General features: G+C 48.8%; 1 protein-coding gene across 3 annotated transcripts in view; it reads left to right on the top strand.

Moving 5' to 3' along the window:
• Positions 1 to 23,201, top strand: part of PPFIA1 (PTPRF interacting protein alpha 1) — an 83,694-nt gene that overhangs the window by 32,340 nt on the left and 28,153 nt on the right. For 2 of the 3 annotated variants that reach the window (XM_033119937.1, XM_033119938.1), the window contains exons 3-16: positions 699 to 800; positions 1,141 to 1,305; positions 1,722 to 1,796; positions 2,164 to 2,265; positions 2,489 to 2,710; positions 4,938 to 5,084; positions 6,395 to 6,529; positions 7,993 to 8,076; positions 10,127 to 10,258; positions 11,577 to 11,639; positions 12,655 to 12,734; positions 15,414 to 15,549; positions 19,170 to 19,393; positions 21,443 to 21,674. In XM_033119937.1, the coding sequence (XP_032975828.1) occupies positions 699 to 800; positions 1,141 to 1,305; positions 1,722 to 1,796; positions 2,164 to 2,265; positions 2,489 to 2,710; positions 4,938 to 5,084; positions 6,395 to 6,529; positions 7,993 to 8,076; positions 10,127 to 10,258; positions 11,577 to 11,639; positions 12,655 to 12,734; positions 15,414 to 15,549; positions 19,170 to 19,393; positions 21,443 to 21,674 (1,899 nt within the window). Of the gene's footprint in view, positions 1 to 698; positions 801 to 1,140; positions 1,306 to 1,721; positions 1,797 to 2,163; positions 2,266 to 2,488; positions 2,711 to 4,937; positions 5,085 to 6,394; positions 6,530 to 7,585; positions 7,661 to 7,992; positions 8,077 to 10,126; positions 10,259 to 11,576; positions 11,640 to 12,654; positions 12,735 to 15,413; positions 15,550 to 19,169; positions 19,394 to 21,442; positions 21,675 to 23,201 lie in introns of all 3 variants that reach the window. The other variant, XM_033119936.1, reaches the window with a different exon arrangement.

Here is a 23,201-nt window from a genome sequence, read left to right as displayed (position 1 = left end):
ATTTCCTGTGACGCAGCTCATGGTCATGTTCACGTGCGGGCAGTCACACTGCAGGGAGAACTAACCCAGCGTGGGGCTGAGGGGGTGCCTGGCATCACTCTTCTCAGTGATGTCCTCTGGAGGCTTTCCCACTTGGCTAAAGAAATAGGTCTTCTCAAGCTTCCCCTTTCTACAGAAGACTTACCAGCATTTGTGAAAAGCCCATTTTATGTAGTTGACTTTGAACCAATTACTCAGGATAACAGATTGGCCTTGGGGTAGCAGCAGCCTTTTCCCGGGGGTGCCCCATAGCCTTGTGGTCCTCCCCCAAGGAGAATCAGCTTAGTCAGAAAAGGAGGCTGGGTACAGGGGCTGTGGCCTTCTAGGACTCGTAATTTACTCTCTCCAGTGGTTCTAGGTCACATGTCTGCTAGTCAGTTAAAAATGTCTTTATCCACTTGGTGTCAGGATCCACGTTCAGAAGAATGCCTAGAACTTCCCTGGATCCTGAGAAGGCGGGCGGGCCGGCCATGTGTCAGGGCTCAGGTGGCGGGGGGCAGGTGGTCTGAGTTAAGGTAGCATGTGGTCTTAGGCTGGTGGCTCGCCCTCCTTTCTCTGCAGGGTCAGAGGCCCCTACAGCCGCAGTTGCCTTTGTGTCAGGGCGGAAGAGGCCTGATGAGAATCTGTCCTAAGGGATCTTTCTCTGTTCTGTTTTCTAGGAGTTTGCAGCACTTACTAAAGAACTCAATGTATGCCGGGAACAGCTCCTTGAAAGGGAAGAAGAAATTGCTGAACTGAAAGCAGAAAGAAACAACACCAGGGTTAGTTGGTGCATTCTCGTCGTTTGACGTTTCCTCGGGGTCACTGTTGGGCTCAGTGTTGCCGGCTGTCTTTAAACTCAAGAGACCATCCACTCTGGTTTTAAACACATTTGCAGCGTTTTCCCACTGGCTCGACTGGGGCTGATCAGTTAAGCGTTCTCATATCTTGCTTGAAATCCATGGTGAGAATGAATGATATTTTAAGTTAGGGGTGGCTTCTCAAACTTTAGACTGAAAGGGAGTCAGACTGCGTTCAGTGTGAGATGGAAGGAAGTTGTTTGCCCAGATTCACATGTGCAAGGGAAACTGTCCCGTAACCGTGTTCTCCCTTTCCTTGCAGCTGCTGCTAGAACATTTGGAATGCCTCGTGTCCAGGCACGAGCGGTCTCTCAGGATGACAGTGGTGAAGAGGCAGGCGCAGTCCCCAGCGGGCGTGTCCAGTGAGGTGGAAGTACTGAAAGCTCTCAAGTCATTATTCGAGCACCACAAAGCTCTGGATGAAAAGGTGCCGGCGCCACAGTCACTCGGGATTGGAACACGTGCCGTGTTGTTAGGCGGGCGTCAAGTTTGTTGGTGCAGCTTTAGTTTACTTTTAGTAGCTTTGTGAATTCTTATAAAGAAATTTTTCCTCTAAGAAGACAGAGTTCTGTATAGGTAAAAGGAGTAGTTGGCATAAATGTCTTAAAATTTATTATATTCTGTAAGTTGATTTGTCATTAAGCATTGGGTGATATAATTCATTTAGGGGAAAGATTGTTCTCAAACTTAAGATTTAAAGCTATGAACAAGCACGTTTTCTTGACATTAACATCAATGAAAGACATTGAGGTATTCTATTTTATTACACTGGTAGTATATTAGGATAGCTGTACGGTGAGAATTAAATAAATACATATACAGACTCAGCCCTTTTATTTTCAGGTGAGAGAGCGGTTACGAGTAGCACTTGAAAGGTGTAGTTTGTTAGAAGAAGAATTAGGTGCCACACACAAAGAGGTAAGTAAGCTCAATAAATCATCATATAGTTTGAATTGAGGGTTTTTAATTTTATCCATTAATTTAAAAAAAATTATGAAGGCTGTAGTAGTGGATTATCAGCTGTGATTTGTCTTTCTGATGTAGGACCCACTCCGCTGGGTCATTTTAATGACTAGTAAACTAGACTTTCATTTGCAAGTCGCAGAATCTCTTAAGTCCCCATTTGTCCCATAGATAATAAATTGTGATTTTATAACCTGGTTATATTCAGGATGGATAACATCACTATATAGAGTCTTCTTATGCTATGTTTACAGTTGTGTTTTTCCAAAAGGAGTTTTGCTGTCTTATTTCTTGACTCTCACACTCGACTTTTTGATTTTAGCTAATGATTCTTAAAGAACAGAATAATCAGAAAAAAACACTGACAGATGGGGTGCTGGACATAAACCATGAACAAGAAAACACGCCGAGCACGAATGGAAAGGCAAGTCCTGCGGCTCTCTCTTCATCTTTTTCTAATTCCTGTGTCCGCAGTTCACGGGCACGACTGTTTGGGAAACTTGCCACAGCCTGTTTGGACCTCGAGTGGTCGTGACTGTGTGTCATCCCACAGATTGCACCAATTAATTTTGATTCTCCCTGTTTCCCAGAAGTGCCTTCTTTCCTAGCCCCCCAAACAGCTGTTTAAGAATGTGTTTCCCCATCAGAGATCTTCGGATGGCTCGTTAAGCCACGAGGAAGACCTCGCCAAAGTCATCGAGCTGCAGGAGGTCATCGATAAGCAGTCACGGGAGCAGAGCCAGATGAAAGAACGTTTGGCTGCCCTCTCCGCTCGTGTGACCGAGCTGGAAGAAGACCTGGACACCGCGAGGAAAGACCTCATCAAATCGGAGGAAGTGAACACAAAACTGCAGCGAGATGTTCGTGAAGTGAGTGAGAAGAGCAGCTGCAGTGCTGTCGCTGAGTTGAATGTTTGGGGTGCTTTGGTCTGATGGTTTTGCTCATTTTGTCCCTGACTCCCTCAGTTGCTTTCAACCTTTGCGTGATCGTGTGAGTAACAGCAAAATGGAAGAGTGCCGTGAGACTGACAGGCCACCTCCCATTTTGTGGCGCATTCTCCCTTCCCCGAGGTCTTTAAAGGTGGCGACCTGGTCCTGCTGGTCCCTCGGACTGGCGGCCACAGAATGGACATGCGACCACCTTTCCGGCTAAGCTGCTGTGTGACTGTCGTGCCCTCCCTGCTTTGTGGATTCCTCGTTCCTCCGAGTTCTCGGCTGTCTGAGTTTACCCTTCGTATGCTCAGAGTTCTGTCTCCTGCACACTTACATGAGGCAGTGTTGACATCTGTTATCTGCTAGTTCAATTAAAGTGGTGTAACCACCGTCCTTTGAACATTCAGGGAGCGAGCGTCATTGACGGTCGTCTAGTCTTCTGACGTCCTACTCCTTGCAGGAATTAATAATGATATTGAATATTGGTGGTCACTCTAACAGTGGAATGGAGTTTGCTCACTCTTGGGTCTTCAGGATCACGCTGAAAAAAAAATGTAGAAATACACTCATTTCTGGCACACGATGTATATGTATAAGGATGGATGAGCAACTCTGTAACTGTCATAAAAACCAATGACAGCTGATACTTTTCTGTGGCGCCTCCTCCTGTTGCTTTAACCTGTCCACTGTAAACAAAACAAAACACCCCCCAACGCCCTCCCCCATGAGACCATGTCAGACAGAACCTCTCAGGAAGACCCTTTCAGACCTTGAGCGTGTACGTGGACCAGGTGTGCTTTCTGTTTAGTAGCTCAGTGGGGCTGATTTGTGTAAGAATTCAAAACAAAGCACAATATTTGCATATATAGTAAAACCTGTTTAGTTACATGAGTCTTTGGCAAGAGGAGATTATTTATATGGCAAAGTTTAATATGCAGAGAATTTTCAAATTCTTATTTTAAGACCCATCACTTTTTTATTTTTTGGCATCAGAGCACAAAGCACCCAGTTAAACTTGAATTTCAGGGAAACAACAGATTTTTTTTTTTTAGTACAATTATGTCCCAAATATTGCATGAGATACACTACAGAATTACTTGTTGTTTATCTGAAATGCAACCGTAACTACGCAGGTTTTATTTTTATTTTTTTATAGTTTTTAATTAGTTTCAGGTGTACAAAATAATGTACTAGTTAGCTATTTATACCCCTCACAAAGTGATAAAGGACCCATCACTTTTAATATTAAGACTTCACTAGCATTAGTTACTTAGTAAACAGGGAGGTACCTAAATGAACTTCTCAGGTGGGGACAGGAGGTGCACGTGCCCTGGTTTCAGTGTTTGATACTATGTGATATAACTTTGTTACGGAATTAGGCTTTAGGAGGTCAGAGGTCGTTAAATCAAACTTTGACGTCTATTTCCATTGTTAGTATTGTCACTTTAATTTTGTGGTAATTGGATAAGATTTTATCCAACTGTTATCCAAGAAAAAGACTTCTGGGGTTCCACTCTTGTGTCCCTTGAGGGGGCACGCCCTGTGCTGTATGAATCTGCTTGTATCGTGAGGCCAACAGTGGCATCTTCGTTGTAAAGACCTTCACCTGGAATTCTAGCAGCGCTGGGATATTTTATTATACACAGTTTTTGAAATACAGTTGTACCTCGGTTTTCGAACGTCTCTGTTGACGAACATTTCGGTGTACGAGAACGCCGTAAACCCGGAAGTAAGTGCTTCAGTTTTCAAACACGCCTCGGAAGTCAAACACGTCACGCAGCTTCCACTGAGTGCAAGATCCTGAGGCCCAGCTGTCGGCTGTTTTCGAATGTTTCAGAACTCGAACGGTCTTCTGGAATGGATCACGTTCGAAAACCGACGTACCGCTGTACTATGTAGAAAAGGCTAAGCCCGGTTAACTATGGCCAGACATAGTATGAAGACAGATGAGTCTTTGCTGATGTATTTAGGTGCATATTTATATGCGAGGCAGGCGTGTTTCATTCACATTGGAGAACATTGGCATCTCTCTCCACGTGGTTTTGGGAACACTAATTTTATATTGGATTTGAAAATTAGGATTTAGTCCAGTTTTTTTCTTTCTTAAGTATACTAAAGTGTTCTGTATTATTTACCTTTTTTCCCTCTGAAATACCTAACATAGGCCATGGCCCAGAAGGAAGACATGGAGGAGAGAATCACTACCCTTGAGAAACGCTACCTCGCAGCACAGCGTGAAGCCACCTCTGTGCACGACCTTAATGATAAACTTGAAAATGAAATTGCTAATAAAGACTCCATGCATCGACAGGTAGTGGTTCTTTTGGAACTTTGTCAGGCTTTTACTAATATAGTTAAAGACCTTTTTCCTGTGATTTTCATGGTGGAAATCAAGTCCAAATGTAAAGTTTTTATGATGTTAAATGGTTATGTTTGAAAGTGTGGGTTACTTCAATGGACAAGTTTTAATCATGTAGGATTTCCTATAACCGTTTTATGGAGCTACACTCCTTGATTCTTTCTTGTGTTTTGTTTTGTTTTAACGGAACGTTAATTTGTTGCTTGTCAACTTTTTTACCAAGTGAGCAGAGAGTAGCAGAGAACTTCAAGGCAGTTGGTTGGCTACTTGTTAATAGCTGGGCTCAGTGTAATTAGAGGAAAACGCAGAAACACGGTCTATGGTAAGCCATCGCTGCTGCTCTTTCTCTGCCGTCTCAGCTAATCCCGAGTTAAGTGGGAAAACCAAATCCGGCTTCTTGAAAATGCAGTGAGTTTGTCTGTGAGGTTATAGAGTGTATCGTTAGGCCCAAAAGAAAAATGAAAAATAAAATACTAGGAAGCTATTATAAATTATGTTGTGGAAGGATGTTTAAGAGCAGGTAAGACGCGCACAGTAATGACGTTAAAAGGCAGATCACAAACTATTACGCACGTTTTCTGAGGGGTTTAAGGCACAGCATGTTGTGTGACACTTACAGACAGTTATGTGCACACAGGAGCAAGGAGACAGCTGCACTTAAACAGATGCTAACCTCTCAGGAGCCCTGAACTTACAGATGATTTCTAAATTTTCTTTAAAAAAAATCTTTTGGCTACATTTTCTACATTGAAGTTTTTTTAGAGTAAGGATTTTTTTAAAAGAATAATCACACGTTTACAAAAATAACTGGAGTGGCATTTGATGAGGCGCACTCTTGGAAGGTCAGTTTTTCAGAGGAGATGGGAGCCGTGGTTTGGCCCCCTTCTGTGAGGACGGGTCTCATTACCTTTAAGGAGGGTTAGTGCTGAGCCCTTCTTTCCTGAACTTGTCAATAAGAATGAGTCAACTCCTACAGAAAATGGATTTTCTCTAATGTATAGGAACTTTTCTTTGGAAGACTTCTTTAAAGATATTTAGGAAAAGCAAACACTTTGGCAGGAGGTGTTTTGCACACTGACATCAAGGCCCAAGAAATTGGGTGTTGTCCTCACAGGGAGAAAAGTGTCGCTGGGAGCTGCCACCCGAACAGCACTGCTTCCCGCGGAACTAATTTCAGTGTCTGCATGAAGATTTTTTGTTCTAATTTATTAAAAACAGAAAGAGCTGGATTTGCTACAGTTGATGCTGTGCTCTCTTCACAGACTGAGGATAAAAACCGGCAGCTACAAGAACGGCTGGAGCTGGCGGAGCAGAAGTTGCAGCAGACGCTGCGGAAAGCGGAGACACTCCCTGAGGTGGAGGCTGAGCTGGCCCAGAGGGTGGCGGCGCTCTCCAAGGTGCTGCCCGGGGTCCCCTCGGGCAACGCATGGGGTTTTGGTGGTGGTGGTGGTGGTGGTGGTGGTGATGGTGATTTGTGGACCATGTTGGTCCTTGTACTTGTGTCTGCTCGCCTAAGTCCATGAAATAGCTCAGCCTTCTTTTTAGTGTCATTCTGTTTGAGATTGGTGCACTTTTTAAATGTCAGGTATTGCCCCTTTTGTTGTACCTAAATTAATTTCCTTCCAGTATGTCAGATCTGTTCTGTTTGTCCCCAGTGTGCTTGATCTAAGAGTCACTGCTTCTTACTGTGTTTCCCCAAAAATAAGACCAGATCTTGCATTAATTTTTGCTCCAAAAGACACGTTAGGGCTTATGTTCAGGGGCTGTCATCCTGAAAAATCATGCTAGGGCTAATTTTCTGGTTAGGTCGTATTTTCGGGGAAACACGGTAGAGTTAAGTCAGCAACTCAAAGCAAAAACTAGAAGCTTTGTGTAAAAGGATAGAGTTTTTCTCAGAAATAGGAAAAGACCATTTTCTTCTCAAGACAATCGAAGTAAATTCGTAATAAACAGATTTTAAAGTAATTTATTCATTCACTTGTTTAAAAAAAATATCAGTTGGACATGTGCAAGACACAGTGCCGGCCTCCCTGTGCCCTCTGTGCAGGCGGCGGCGTACAGGTGAGCAGGTGTTTCAGAATGATTGGGATTGGCTGGCCTGCACGGGAGGTGGCACACAGCCACAGACAGCCAGCCTTCCTGGGCTTAGCCGCGGCAGCCCTGCAGTGCCAGTTGGCGCCAGCCGGACAACGGAGCGTGCCCCAGGCCGGGGAGCCCCTGGGGGCACCTCTGCCACTTGACCTGGCTCAGATCAGGGAGCCTAGAGTAGGGACAGGCCGCTCTGGTGCAGGCTGACGTTGGTCGGTCAGATGGTACAGCTGCCCCGACCTTCCATAGAGCTAGCTCGTTGCTGACAGCAGTGACAGAGCCTCTCGTCTTCCGTCGTGATCTGCGTTTAAAGTCTCGGTTTCTTTTCTCCCTGGCATCTCTCCTGTCCCTGGTTGGCCTTGTAGTCTGACCTTTTGTCTTCTGGAAGCTCTGCTGCTAAGGAAGCTAAACTGTGCGAGCTCACTTCCCAGCTTAGGAAGGTAGACCGCGCCCATGGCTGTTGTGCGCTTGCCGCTTCCCGCGCTCTGTGGACTGAGGATGGGGGACCTGGGAAGACACGGTCACGGGGCACGGGGCGGGGCAAGCACACTCGCACCAAGCTCATCACCCGCACCAGCCATGCCCCAGGCCACCCACACGAGAGGGCGTGCCCCCCAGGCCACGTCCGCCCGAGGCCACAGAGGACGTTGGCCGTGGGACCAGCGTGGCCCGAAGCGGCCCCGCGAGCATGTTGTGCATGTCCTACCCGGCAGTGCGCTTGCGCTCCGCGGGCGGGCATCGGCGGCGGAACTTACACTGTGTTTGCTGACAGGCGGAGGAGAGACACGGCAACATTGAGGAGAGGCTACGCCAAATGGAGGCGCAGCTGGAGGAAAAGAATCAGGAACTGCAGCGGGTATGTGACCTCGAGCTGGGGCTCGGGGGCGGGGCCGGGGGCGGGGCCGGGGGGCGCCGCCTTCATTTCTGCACTTGTGCCGGCTGGTTCCCCCATTCCCCCCACCACGTGAGTGCTTAGTGTATGGCCGAATCTGGTTGTGTTCCAATAAAGCTTTATTTACTGCCGGTAGGTGCACCCACCACACTCACAGTCTCGTGTCACCGTCGATGGGAGGGGGAGAAGTTGGTGTCTGTGGGCAGTGCTGCAGGGGCACCTGGGTGCCCACCTCCAAGGAGGCTGCTTCCTGCCCTGACTGGCCTGTCAGGGGAGCTGCACCAGGTGCAGGGCGGACCTTACCGGCGCCCTTCAGACAAACCTGAGGTGCTGGCCTGGGGTCTCCCTGAAACCAGAGTAAGGCACATGGTCCGAGATGTTGAGTCTGCTTGCTTAGGATATGACACTCAAGTCCCCAATCCAGGTCGCAGGCCTGCCCTCGGTCCCAAAACACCACATTATTACTCCGGACATGAAGGTATTTGTGGGGATAGTTGGATATTCCCGAGCAAGGGGACAAGCGCCATTGAGCTGTGGTAGAAGCAGCGTTGACAGCGTGGCGGGGGAGGGTCGTGTCAGGTGAGACCTGAGTTTCCCTGAAGGGTCGGTCAGATGTCAGTGTAGCACATCCAGGAATCTGCGAGCTGCAGTCCAGGTCCAGCTGGCACCACCCTTGAATGTTTGTTCAAGGCCATCGGATTTTGTTTTCACCAGAAACCTATATTCTTGGCCATGGACTACTAAGCATCGAACGTGAGCTTCCCGGAAGTGAAGTCCCCTGCCTGCCAACGCACGCATCACGTCCACGCTCACCTCTTAGAGAATCAGATTTTGGCCTCTTTAGGACGCACTGTTACTTCCAGAACTGGCTTACAGTTTTGAAGGACAAGTGTTGAGAAGGATTCTGTTTATAACTGAGGCAGTTCAAAGTAAACTTTTAAGTTTTGCTTTAAAAATTCTCACATGCTAACACCTTATTGTCTGGTGTGTGGGGTCTCCTCCAGATGGTAGTTGGGGTGTGTTGGGCACGATTCTGAGTGCTCTCTATTTAATCCTTACAACGCCATGAGAAAAGGGGGGCTCTGGCACCCACACTTTACAGGTGAGGAAACCGAAGTGCAGTGATGACTACAGTGCTCAGTCCCATGGCGAATCCTTGTGTGCTCGCTCCTCCTGCCTGGGCTCCAGCACGCGTCTCGGCCCCTGGCCACGCTGCCCTCCACCCAGGAGGAGCCCCTGAGCACTGGCCACCATGCCCACCATCGCCGGCTGCGTTCAGGTCACCCACCCTGACGGGTGTGCCTGCCTGATAGCCCTGCCTGTCCCCTCCACTTGTTTTCTGTGTTCCTGCAGGATTGGGGACGAAAACAAGCTTTTTAATCCATGAAATTAATGGTAGTTTTGTAAAACATAGACTTACCAACTTTGTTTCTACATTTTAAAATGACTTGAGGTAATTATTTGTAACTTTTTAATACAAGTTTTCATTACAAAAAATTCAAGGGATGTAGGAGTATAAAGAAAAACAGGCGAAAGTCTTTGTTTCCACTGATGTTTTTCCCGAAGTGAACTTTTTTACCTTTTGCTTTGTAGATTAAATTCTTCCTCCCATTCCCCGAATCCAGACCCAAGCTTCTATTTACACGTGGGGAAATTCCTCCACCAGCATGTAGATAAGCTGATCCCCATAAAAATACGCTCGTTTCTGCATGTAAGGCTGCCTCCTGTGTCCGCCTGCCTGTTACTGATGGGCGATGTTCCTGAGGCCCCATCAGTGTTCCTCTGAACAGAAGCAGTGGGACTTTCTCATTAGCGAGCTCTTGGAGACGTGTCCCAGCGTTTCCCTGCACCCATGTCCATCCTGGTAACCGTGCAGAGTCCACTGTGACGGCAGTGGGAGGAACGACCTAGGGAATGCCAGCATGTGCCACTCCCAGCACTCGCCCTTGGCACTTTGGAAGTGATTGTCATGCCTTTGCTTGAAGCTGCTAAGGTTTTGTTTCTCTTATTTTAGGCAAGGCAGAGAGAAAAAATGAATGAAGAACACAATAAACGGTTGTCAGACACTGTTGACAAGCTTCTTTCAGAATCTAACGAGAGGCTTCAGCTTCACCTTAAGGAGAGGATGGCTGCCCTAGAAGATAAGGTGGGGGTCCCGACGTCACTGAAGCTTCCCCTCCGCTGACAGACACGTGGGGACCAGTGTACGGCAGTACTTAGCAACCATTACAGAGAACAGGAAGTGTCCTTCAAAGTGGGAGAATACAGCTGTCAGCCACTCACTGAATTGCCTTACCGTTTGCCATGCCCTGCACAGTTCATGTACACAGAAAATTATTTATCCTTCTTATTCTCTAGAACAGGAGTCAGTAAACTGTTCTCTAAAGGAGCAGGTAGTGAATGTTGATGACTGAAATAATTTCATGCTAATCAATAATGAACACAAAGCAGCTGTAGACAATATATAAATGAATTGGTGTGGCTGCGTTCAGTAAAATTTTATTTGCTGCAAGAGGCCGTGGGCCAGGTTTGGCCCACAGGCCCTCATTTGCCAGTCCCTGCACTAGAATCCTTTTGGGGGCCAACCCTCATCACCCCTTTGTTGGTCTTGCGTTGGAAGTTAATTTCTGTCTCATTTATAAACATAACATCATAGGAGTCTGGTGCAATAGAGAGGATGTAATCAACTGAAAACAAACAGCTTCACATTCCATCTCCTGCCTTCTCTCTTTTCCTTTGGTTTGGAAAACGTCTCTGCCCAGACTTGTGCTCCTGTCATCATGGAATATTCTAGGTGTAACCAGAGAGCAGAGGTGGCCTAGAATCTGTATCAGAGAAGCTCAAATGGGGCCAGTGGGGTTCAGATTCGATAAGACCTGGCCTCACGGCACCAGGGTGCCGCGAGCGGAGGCCCAGAGCCTGCCCTAAGGTGTTAACCGGGGTCATGCTCGTTGAGGGAGACCAGTTGTCGCTATGATTTATGTGACACGTTTCCACAATGCCCATTGTGAGATGCATTATTAAGAGACCAACCACATAGCTCAGTGAGCTCACGTCATCCGGGATCAGTGGACCAACCTAAGGTAGGAAGGAATATTTTTATCTGAGATTTGAATTATGCATTTGAAACTTGTGTCAGGTTTCCCAGTGACCAATGAGTTTCAAGAGCTAGTACAAACCAGTTTAACTAATTAAAACGAACTTACACCATGAACTTGACATAACCGAACATTTTGAAAATCGATCAGAGAAGAAAATTAAGTATGTACAAATTATTATTACAAGTTTTTCTGGCCACATTGTCACCATTTCCCTCTGGGACTGTGGTACTACCCATTAGTACATTCTATGGTCCATTCCTTTTCTGAGGTGTACTGTTTATTTTAAACAGAAATGTAGCCATATGATGTTACGTGGGATGTTTTCAAGAGTCAACACTAAAGGACTATCTGTGTCTTTTTCAGAATTCTCTATTACGAGAAGTTGAAAATGCAAAAAAGCAGTTAGAAGAAACTCAGCATGATAAGGTATTTATACCTCTGAATCATTTGGAAACCCATTCTGAGCTGAGTCGAGTGGAGTTCATCGTTACTGTAATCACTAGAGACGCAGGGCAGAAGCTGAGTTAGCCTTGCCTTACGCCGACGCCGCGGCTGTAAGATTTCTAGCGCTCCTGTGGATTTGGAGCGTGGCGGTGTGTATGGTTCAGAGTTGTGATTCCTTTCTGGGTTCGTTTGAAATCTGAAACACCGACAAACCTTTCATGTAGTACAGTTCTGTCCAACAGAAAGAGAATATGAGCCATGGAGGCAATCTAAAATTTTCTAGTAGCCACATTTTAAACAGTAAAAAGAAACAGGTGCAATTAACTTTATTTAACCCAATGCAGTCAGAATGTTACTTTGTCATGTAATTGATATAAAAATTAATGAGCTACTTTACAGTCTTTTTCTCGTACTGTCTTTGAAATCCACTGTGAGTTCTCCAGTCTCAGCACATCCCACTGTGGAGCAGCCCCCTTTGGGGTGCTCTGGAGCCGCATGTGGCCAGCGGCTCCTGTGTGGGACAGCGTGGACCCCCAGCTTTCTGGGTGACTTTAAAAGCGCTTGTCAGTCTTACTATTGATGTGCTCTGGACAGAGTGAGATGGAGCATGCGGACGACATGCGAGCGTGTGTGTGCTCCATGTGAGACAAACAGGGAGGAGAGCTGTGCAGTAGAAAGGGAGCGTCGTTCACACACAGCACCCCCCCCAAAAAAGCTCTGCTTCCCTTTACACTTACCAGTTAGTGGCTTGGTGTTTCTCCTCTGAAAGCTTCTGTGACTGAGATGTGTCTTTATGATTAGGGCTTCTAAAGTTAGTTTGCAGCTCTGAGTGTTTCTGTTTAGGACTCCTGGAGAAAACTCTCTCAGAATTGAAATGTTTTGTATATATAACTGCTAATTTAACCCACTGTGGTGAGGTTCAACACTTGAGCACACTTGATGCAAATAATTCTAAATCCTGAGATAGCTGCACTGTATGTCATTTGCTGTTTTGTAGGATCAGCTCGTACTAAACATCGAAGCTTTGAGGGCTGAGCTGGACCAGATGAGGCTAAGAGGTGCTTCCCTTCACCACGGGTACGATATTCACCAATGACCGATCCGTCTTGGCACCTGGCGTGTGTGCACAGGGCATATCCTTGGCCTGTGGGCAGTGTCACTGGACAGAGCTCATGGTCCGGCCCCAGGGGGCTTGGAGCTTACTAGCAAGCGAGAGGCAGAGGATGTCACTCCAGAGGTCAGGTTTGGTACTTCCGACAGTGGGAGTCATGTCAGTGACAGAACCCAAAACACAGGAGGATGTTTGGAAGGTGGGCTGGTCAGGTCGTGGCTGGGTGTGTTCACTGAGGGATTGGCCGTGTGGGGAGAAGGACAGAGCCCAAGGCACCGGGTGACGCACTGTGTACCTGGGAGTGACAGTCATATCCACAGGGCACTGGGGTCACCAAGGGGGCGACTACACCGCTGGGATGGGAGGGAATCCCTAAAATCCGTGTGTTCAGTGCAATACTTACCCTTTTTTATATTTCTTAAGAGACTCTGAAGCTTAATAACATGGAGTCATTTTAAAATCTATTGAAACATGACTGAGCTGTGCTGCGGGGGTGAACCACCTGGCTTTGAATGACTGCCCGCGTCCGGGTTTTCTTCTTACTCATCGTTATAGAGCAGTCATTCCCGTTAAGGCGTTTAAAATCTTCTTTTGATTCTTTTTGGCAACTGGTCATCAAGTGGGAGTTAAACTTCAGCAAAAGTTATTTCCTGGTTAACTGGCGATGCTGACATTCGTGAGGCTGCAGGAAGCAGACTCCTGCTGGAAATAGCATTTAGGAGGAAGCTCGGAGCCTGTGCATTTGCGAACTTAGGGCACCAGGGAGGTCTGGGGGATCTTAGGGCTGTCCCTACTGAACCTACTTCTAGAAAACGAGAGATCAGCGAAGACGGGCACAGTGATGCAGAGCCAGGACTTTCCCTGTCTTTGGAACCACTGGGGTAGGACTTCACGGAAGAGCGTATTATGCTTCCAGAGAGGGACACGGGAGGCAAATCAGGACAAAGATCATTGATTTGCCCATTAAGGTCATCGAAGGTGAAAGGCCAGGGTAATCAGTGTGGCAGAGACAGGCCCCCTGCGAAGGGATTAAAGAAGACAAGATGTGCGTTTGATTTGCCGGTAAATGGAGGAAGGAGCAGTGGACACAGTGTGTATTACTCTCTGGGGAGTGGGAGGAAGGAAGGGAGCCGAGCCGGTGCGGGACCCAGTCATGGCCAAGGTCACACATGGCTGTGTGGTCCGGAGACAGTGGGCAGGAGAGGCAGGGCACAGAGGAAGGGGTTTGCTTCAAGGAGCAATGAGATCTAGAGGTCTCCTGTCAGGGGGCCTAGAAGAGCAGTTGTGAGGAGTCGGAGTGGGCGTGGGCTGAGGCGTTGGGTGGGGAGGCGTGAAAAGCAGCCGGCCGAGTGAGCTCAGTTTACTTGGCATGACTTCACAGTGCAGTCAGTCAGCTTGGTTTTCTGCTCTTCTCCAGCAAAAAAGATAGCCCAGCTGGAGGAGTGGAAACCAAGCTGATGGACGGGCTTCCATAAATAGATTGGGCATATAGTACAGAAAAACACCGTGGGTCTGGAAATGACTGGCTGCAGAGTGGCAGCAGGGTTGGGAGGAAAGTAATCCTGGAAAGGTATCAGAATTAGGAGGCATTTGTGGACTTCAGAGAATCCATGAAGCTCCAAAATTACGTGCAGGAGTTGCGGTATGTGTAGCTTTCATCTGATTTTGAAATGCGTCATAGCCCCAAAGCCACTGCTACACGACCTGCTGACACAGACTGAGCAGTTTCATCAGGAATAAGGGAATAGAGGAAGTACAATGATAGTTGTGGTCAGAGGGAAATTCCGGACTGGGATATTTTATAAACGAGAATAAAATCATATGTAGCGCTTCAAAACGCCATTTCTCTATAGAGTGTAGAGGTGTGTGAACCAGAAGTAGGTGAGTCGGCGTGTCACACTGGCCCTGTCTGCAGATGGTGTGGACAAGCAGGGGACCCTCTTTAACTGTTACCAGATGCGTGGGTTTTATTGCCCCAGATCTTAAGGACTTCTGAAAATGAAGGCAGCCATCCTTGTTTCCCAGAGAGCAGGGACCTGTTAGATTACGTTGTGGGCTGTGCCCACAGCTAAGGTGGGTCCCCCGCAGGGCCTTTTCTGAGGTGAACTGCTAACGGCTCACTGCAGCGTCTCCGTCGTGGGTGCTCAGGCCCTGACCACGTGTTCTGTAGACTTCTTCAGCCAGGGCATCTGTCTGTCAGTTTGCGTGCACGCAGATCTGCATGTTTGCTGTTCAGAAACATGAAAGCAAGCTGCCAGATCAGTTTCTATAAGCTCCAGCTGAGGTTCAAGGGCTCCTGCAACCTCGGATGGAGGGGCGTGGGGACCAGGCACACGGGGAAATCACAGCAGGTGAAGGCCGGAAGTGACATGTCGGTGTGCTTCCCAGTCAGCCAAGGAGGACTCCACCTGAGATGGTCCCAGGCGGCTGGACTCCATCTCTTCATGTCTGTAACGTCCGCGTTGGTTTTCCTCCTGGTGGGGCTGGAGCAGTAAATGTTGGCAGGGAGTGGAAGACGTGCCCTCCGTGGTGACCTTTGTCTGTGAAATGATTTATTTCCCAAGTGGATTCGTTCTGGCTTGACTAACAAAGTTAGTTCACTTTTCTTCTAATAACGACCTTTTTTTTTTTTTTTCATTTTTTAGCCGACCCCACTTGGGCAGTGTCCCGGATTTCAGGTTCCCCGTGGCCGATGGTCCCACAGATTCCTACAGCAGCAGTGCCGTGTTACGACGCCCCCAGAAAGGCCGCCTGGCAGCGCTGCGAGATGAGCCTTCCAAGGCAAGGGCCTCCCTGCCTCCTCAGCCTCCCTGACCCCCAGCCTCTCTGATCCCCCGGCCTCCCTGACCTCCCTGCCTCCTCGGCCTCCCTGACCCCCCAGCCTCTCTGATCCCCCGGCCTCCCTGACCTCCCTGCCTCCTCGGCCTCCCTGGCCGGCACGTGCCCCACCACTCCTGTGTGCTGTAGGACTGTGCCACTGGTTTGGAAAGAAAGTGCTGATAGTTCACTCTCTCTCTCGCTGTCCCCCTCCCATTTTCCTTCCTCTGGCTAAGCGTTTACTTTTAGAGTGTACTTTTTTTTAAAGATTTTAAAGAATGGAAATTCTGATAAAATGTGACCTCTTAAACACAGTTCAGTGCTAATGAGTACAGCTTTGAAGTAGTAATTAAGAGTAAGTGAGGGCCGGCCGGGTGGCTCAGGCGATTGGAGCGCCGTGCTCTTAATGCTGAGGTCGCTGGTTCGATTCCCACTTGGACCAGTGAGCTGCGCCCTCTACAGCTAAGATTGTAAACAACAGCTCTCCCTGGAGCTGGGCTGCTGTGAGCAGCCGGAGGTTGACGTGAGCTGCCATGTGCTGCCGCGGGTTGCTGTGTGCCGCCATGAGCGGCCGGTGGCCAGCGTGAATGGCCGGCAGCCATTGTGAGTGGCCGGCAGCTGGCGAGAGCTGCCATGAGTTGCTGTGAGTGGCTGACCGATGACCAGCGACAGACTGCCTCAGCCCGGGCAGCGCAAGGCTCATAACACCAGCATGGGCCAGGGAGCTGTGTCCTACACAACTAGGCTGAGAAACAACGGCTTGTACTGGAGTGTGGGGGAAGGGGAGGCAAAAGAAAGGGGGGGGGGGTAAGTGAATACAGGTGTGAACTGTGCAGGTCCGTGTATACATGGGAGTTTTCAGCTTGTGGACAGACGACGTGAACTTAGGGTAGCGATGAATACGCACAGGGCCGTAAATGGATTTCCTCTTCCCTCTGATTTTCTTACATTTTCTTTTCTCTAGCCTACTTACAACATACAGGGTATGTGCGAATCGACAGTTTGTGTTACAGTAAGGCTTCTGGTCAACAGTAGAGTACTGGTAGTTAAGTCAAAAGTCGTATGTCGATGTTCGACTTCTCAGACTCCCTAACGCCCATGTTGTTAAGGATCAGCAGTGTTCATCTTTCAGTGACAAGAATTCACACTTGGAAGTTTAAGTTACCATCAGACTTTTGTCTATTTAACAGCGTGTGTTTTTATGTACACTGCTATATCGTGAGCCCCTGTATTCATTGAACAACTAGTTTGGGCCAGGCGTCATTAAACCCTCGGGGTTACAGCAGTAAATAAAAAGCAGACAGAATGCCCGTACCCCCGGTGCACACACTGCAGTGAGTAAAAAGGAAAACATGGTATGTGTGTTAATTATCTATTGCCATGGCAACACGTTCCTATCGAGCTTAATGACTTAATGACGAACATGACTACTTCACAGTTGTGTGGCCGCAGGAGCCAGGAGCCTGTCGGCAGGGTGATTCCGCCTTGGGGCCTCCTGGGCTGCAGCCCTCGGACGGCTCAGCTGGCCGGAGGGCATGCGGCCGGCTCACTCACCGGGCCGTGGGCTGGAGGGCTCAGTTCCTTCCGTGTGAGTATTTTCACAACACGGGGGCAGCGACCCTCAGAACTCATTCTGAGAGAGCAAGGAGAGAGCCCCTAGTCTTGGACACTGCACCCCTTCACATCCACGTGTGCTACTTCTTAGGGTGAATCATTAACTTGTGCCCCACCCACGGCAGGTGGGAAGGAATTAGCCTCCACCTCTCGAAGGGAGGAGTAGCGGAGAATTCATGGACGTATTTTAAACCAGCACAGTATGTCAGGTGGTAATAAGCAGGGAAAGGAAACCTGGGGTACCCTGCGTTGGAGCATGACAAGGGGAATAATAATTTTAAATAGGGTGACCAGTGAGGTATCACCAGGAGGTGACATTTGAGCAAACACCTGAAGGAGGGAAGAGAAGTAGCCGCTTGGAGACGCATGGTCATGTCAGCAGGTTGCTCCAGTGGATAGAGTGTGAGAGACGAGTGAGGACAGAGAGTTCTGCTGGGGCAGCTGAAGGATGGGGTCTGTCCTGAGGTGGGGACACTGCGGCAGGGGGGCGGGGCTGGGCCCTGGTGGTGCTCAGGTTGGCAGGCCCGTCAGACGGCCAAGGGCGCGTGGCAGGTAGACGCTGGATATTGCAGCTTGGAACGAAGACAGAAGTGTCAGCTACAGAGAAAGACTTGAGGTCGTGAGCATACAGGTGGTATGTAAGGCAGGGGACAAGACAAAGTCACCAAGTGGGTGCCTGTTGATAGAGGTGACAATAGAGCCGTGGGGCACTGCAGTTTTCCAAGGGTGGAGATTGACAAGGGACAGCAGGAGCCCGAGGAGTGAGGTCGGAGGGGACCTGGAGGGTGGGGCGTGGAGCCAAGTGAGCCGGTCAGTGGGCCAGACAAGGTGAATGTGAAGGACGGTGCTGCGCCCAGACTGGTTCTGCTGGAGGGACGACTGTGCAGAGCCTGCTGGCAGCACGTTTGACAGACTGTGAAGAAGGGACGTGGAAACAATAGAGGCAGCTCCTTGGAGAACTTGGACTCTAATTGGGAACAGAAATGCAGTGGTAGCTGGAAGGAGACGTGGAGTCAAGTTTTGTGGGTGCTCTTGTAGTGTTTCAAGGCGGGAGACGGGAGAAAGCGTTCTTAGGTGATGGGAGTGAAGCAGTAGAAAGTGGGTTATCCCAAGAGGGAGGGATGGGAGGCGATCCTGGGGGGAGCCGCAGGGGCGAGCCTTAGGTGCGGCTGGCGGGGACACAGGTGCTCCGGCGTCCAGAAGGGCTCCCTCCTGGCTCCTCTGGTGCGTCAGTGAGCGGGCAGGCAGGACCCTCGCTGGGGTGGGGGTGGGACGTGAAATGAGCACACAGGAGGGACCCCCAAACCCCCAACACGCACACAGTTACAAATGGTGTGCTCCCCGCGTTCCCAGAAGGCTTTGGCTCAGCGTGAAGGCACCTTTCTCCATGAGCAGCACTCCCCAGAAAACGTGGTTACTCCCTGGCACTGAGGGGGACCCGTCAGAAGGACCTGCCCGCCGCCTTTGGCTCTGCTGCCCCGTCTTGCTTCTGTGTGTCTTGTTGGCATCAGCTGTGGAGACGGGAGCTTGGGCCGTCCAGTAACTCGGGTGGTGTGTTGCTTAGAACACCAGGAAGTGTCGTGGCCCCTCAGGTGAGCCCAGCTGCTCTGAACCGAGGGAGGGTTCTTCTCTCCTCATCAGCGTGGCTGGTTGTGGTGTGACTGTAGTTCCTTAATTTTCCGTTTGCGTCTCTGACTCGGCCGTGTCCCCATCGTGCGTGACGTCATAGAAATGCCTCCATCACGTTGAGACATGGCTGTCACAGGGCCGTCTGACAGATGTGTCTCCTTCCACTTCTTAAATGCTGCTCGCTTAATAGATGCCAGCAGCTTACATGCAGGACCCCTTTTTCCAAATTCTTTGGTCTTCCACTTAACATTTCTGTTAGCTTCCGATAGGTTTCTTTTACGTCGCTTTAACGAGGGCTGTTCTTTTCCGGCTCTGCTGAGACGCGGTTTTCTTGTTTATAGGTACAGACTCTTAATGAGCAGGATTGGGAACGGGCCCAGCAGGCCAGTGTCCTGGCAAACGTGGCACAAGCCTTTGAGAGTGACGTCGACGTGTCTGATGGCGAGGATGACGGGGACACTCTCTTCAGCTCAGCTGCCCTGTTGTCCCCGAGTGGGCAGGCCGATGCCCAGACGCTGGCCATGATGCTTCAGGAGCAGCTGGACGCCATCAACAAAGAGATCAGGTACGCGTGACGATACACGCACCGGGGACGGGAGTGTCTCTGGGGAACTGCATGCCCCTCAGAAACATCTGGAACACATATGACGAATGTTTCCTAAATGTTCCACAATAGTAACTTACTTTAAGAATTTGAAGCTCTGCAGTTGGCCTTGGTTATAATATTGGGTCAGCCAGGACATTCGCTCCACAACTGTGGTCTCGGCACGTTGGTGGAGGGTACTGTGAAAGGGTGACAGGCGTTCCATCCCCTCCCCAGAGAGCAGAGGACACAGCTGGAGAGCTCTGCTGGCAGCTCGACTGTGCCCACCTGTGTCACTGCCTGGAGCAGACGGGGCTTCCAGCAGCAAAGCGGCTGGGCTGCAGAGAGCTGAGAATGCATTGGAGTGCGCCTCCCTAATCCGGGGTGCAGAGGGGAGGTGTGCGTGGGCTGGCACCCTGACAGGCAGGGAGAGATCCACCAGCATCCCCCCTCTCCTGGCCACGCACTCGGGAGTAAGAAGCCCAGGAGTCCAGTGACTTACTAGGCCAGGTGTCAGCTTAGCCCGTGGGCAAGCAAGGGTGAGTGTCAGTGGGAAGTTGAGGGCGGGCCCCTTGTCAACCCCCTGCCAGCCGGAGTGTCCCGCAGCCCTGAGCCCCAGGGTGGGCATCCCCCAGCCCTGAAGAGAACCAGTGTGTGGCCTTGGGAGCCTCAGGTTTTCAGGTGTGTCACACGGCCGCCTGGACGGAAAAGCTGAGGTTTTATGGCTGGACAACAACTGGTCACGCTTGTATTTTGCTGAATTAAATTATCCCACGGGTGGAAGTTGGTTCATTGTAGGACCATGAGTGGGTAAAGGATGTGTGTTGGAATCTTTTTTGCCTCATCAGCATTTTCAAGGTGTTTTCTTTAGACACCTTATCAACTATGGTAGTAAATTTACAAAACGATGGGCCAGCTGTAGGATGGAATCCAAAGAATTGCCCAGATGGTGATTAGCGGGGTGCCCGAGGCCCTCTCTGTGCCACTGAAGGCCACCCACGTGCCAGTGACCCCCGTGGGTCCCCCGTGGGTCCGGGTAGAGCTGATGCCTAAATCTTATGCTTGTAAAGGTAACACAGGCAGGAGGGAAAGAAAGGTTAGAATCTACATCGAAAAGAGCTTAGGCTTTGAAGTAAAGAGGAAGTTGTGCTGCCCACCTTTTTGACTTTATAAACTGACTCCTCACGAGCCGCGTTTAATCACGGAAGAGCTCCGAAACACTGTCTATCCCCCTCATCGTGGGAGATGAGGACGGATTCCATCCATCAGCTTTTCTCCCTCGCAGTGTATTGTTAGGTACAGGTGGTTTTTCTTCATGCGACAAGTCGACCTGATACAGATGGTACATTCTGTCCACTGAATCAATGACAAAGAAATACTTTCAGGATATGTAAGTGGAACTTTAATTAGAAAGGTTACTACAAGGATCCTGTATTTGAACGTTAGAATAATGATTTGCAGAGTCACACACTAAAACTGCTCCTTAAGGGAGAATGGCATTAATCTTGCCTTCCAATCGACACGAAGCCAGGACTTCAGGTGAGGCTGGTAGAGGATTCCATCAACTGATAACTTCCGTTCAAATTCATCCTTAAAAAAAATCAGCTCAACATTCTCATCTAGCCTAGAGACCCAAATGTTCAGGGGCTCCTAATTGCTTTGTGGATTGCTTCCTTGTGTCCAAGTTCCCGGTTTCCAGTTGAAAAAAGTGACAGAGAAATGTGCAGCTTTGCTGTAAGAATGGGGGGCATGAGGGCTGAGAAAGCCCCTCGGAATTACAGTGCCAATAAGGAAAATCAAACACGAGCTATCAGAAGCAACTCTGTAAGACTCAGTGGAAGATTTCCTTCATGTTGCTCTAAAATTGAGCAGATTGAAAAGCTAAAAAACAAAACATTTTTGCCGAAGTGTTCATTGTTGGAGCAAGCGTTGCTGGAGTTTACTTATTGTAATACAGAATGCCGCACAGACTTTCTATCCAAAAACGGTCACGTGTCTGCTGGTAAAGGCAGGGGGCCTTGTTTATTTCAGGTTGATACAAGAAGAAAAGGAGAGCACCGAGCAGCGGGCCGAGGAGATTGAGAGTCGTGTCGGCAGCGGAAGCTTAGACAATCTTGGTCGTTTTAGATCAATGAGCTCCATTCCCCCGTACCCCGCCTCCTCGCTCGCTGGCTCCTCCCCTCCTAACAGCGGGCGGTCCACCCCACGAAGGATCCCACACAGCCCAGCCCGGGAAGTGGACAGACTAGGTATCATGACTCTAGTAAGTACTGGCCTTTGCTCCCTGCCATCCCCCGCCCCCGTCACACCCGAGTTAAGTCCCGAACTGGACGAATGTGTGTTTTGTTCTTTTACCCCGAAGAAATCAGGGACTTTGCTTTGCATTTGTTCAGCTTAGAGGTTCAAGATTTTGAAAACCAACGAGTATTTAATCATTCAACAATAGCCCAGTGGCAAATTAATTTTAATATTTGGAGGACCAGTTTAGCATGTCATCATGAATTCATCAGAAGCTTTTGCTTGTGTAACTTTGGGCACGGACAGCTAGCAGGGGAAATATTTTTGTTTCCTAGGAATAGACGGTTTAGCAAAAGGAAGTGTAGGTCGCCTTCCTAGCACGTTGAAAAATGTGCAGTTCGTGCCATTGTCCTTTGCATTGTGGATGATGCCTAACTGGAGTAGTTAGGGCCTGTGCAAAAAGTGAAACAACGAAAGCTAGCCCGGGCCACCTCGTCTCACACTCCGTGGCCTGCTCAGCACAGCTCTGCGTGTGAAACCAGGATTACGTCGCTTAAAAGCGAAGTTCTTTGTGGCTTCCTAGGGAAGCATCTGGAAATGCAGTGCCACAGTGTGCAGCTCTGAAGAATGTTTTATAGCTTGCTCACGGATTTAGTTTAGGTTTTAGGAGAGCATTGCTTCACACACACTGAAAACATTCTGCTTTTTAACTGTACTCTGTTATAACTTTTCCTGTTACCATCCATTTTCATTTTTACTTACATCGTTAGCCAGCATATAATTAAATCAACCGTGAATCATCTTAGTGGCATATGGTCCATTTGTAAGTGGTAACTGGTCCATTTTGAAGTATTTGATGTACTCTTTTTATAATGCACATCATTAGCTAATACCTAGTATTTTGAACTATTTCATTTGTGGTGTCATGCTTATTTCCTTTCAGAGGATTTGTGAAAAACAGTTTTGTATATTTTTCCCTTGTTTTTGTAATTCTGCCTGCTGGCTGCATGCTGCTTCCTCATTTGGTTTTGATTTCCTGTGTCATCCTTTTGTTTGTTTAGTTACTGTTACTCCAGACCTCAGCTCCCCCAGTCTGTAGTTTATCCGTCCAGCTCCCCTCCCCACCTACATTTCACACCCCTCCGTAGCATGCTCAGGTAACAGCATCAGTGCTGTCTGCTGGGGGGCGGGGGTAGTGGTGGTGGTGGTGGTGTGTGTGTGTGTGTGTGTGTGTGTGTGTGCACGCGCGCACGTGCCATCACCGCTCAGTGGGGTTTCTGCTTTAGCTTCATTTCTCATCGAATAGCGATACATTTTAGCTATCACTGTATCATAGATGTGGGTACGGGCATGCTATAGATGGATCAGAGTGGTTTTACTCAAAACAATGTAGGATGTGTGTAATTCCTAATGAAGCGTTTCTTGCATAAAGAAGTAATCCGCTCAGTGTAGAATTAATGGCATCTTGACACAGACAATATACCTTCTAGTTTTGATGTTTATATTCAAAACCATAAATCTCATCAACTTACTGAGCATGCGTAATTAATGC

This window comes from Rhinolophus ferrumequinum, chromosome 11 (assembly GCF_004115265.2).
Source record: "Rhinolophus ferrumequinum isolate MPI-CBG mRhiFer1 chromosome 11, mRhiFer1_v1.p, whole genome shotgun sequence".
NCBI lineage: Eukaryota > Metazoa > Chordata > Mammalia > Chiroptera > Rhinolophidae > Rhinolophus > Rhinolophus ferrumequinum.
This window is presented reverse-complemented; position numbering and strand designations above follow the sequence as displayed.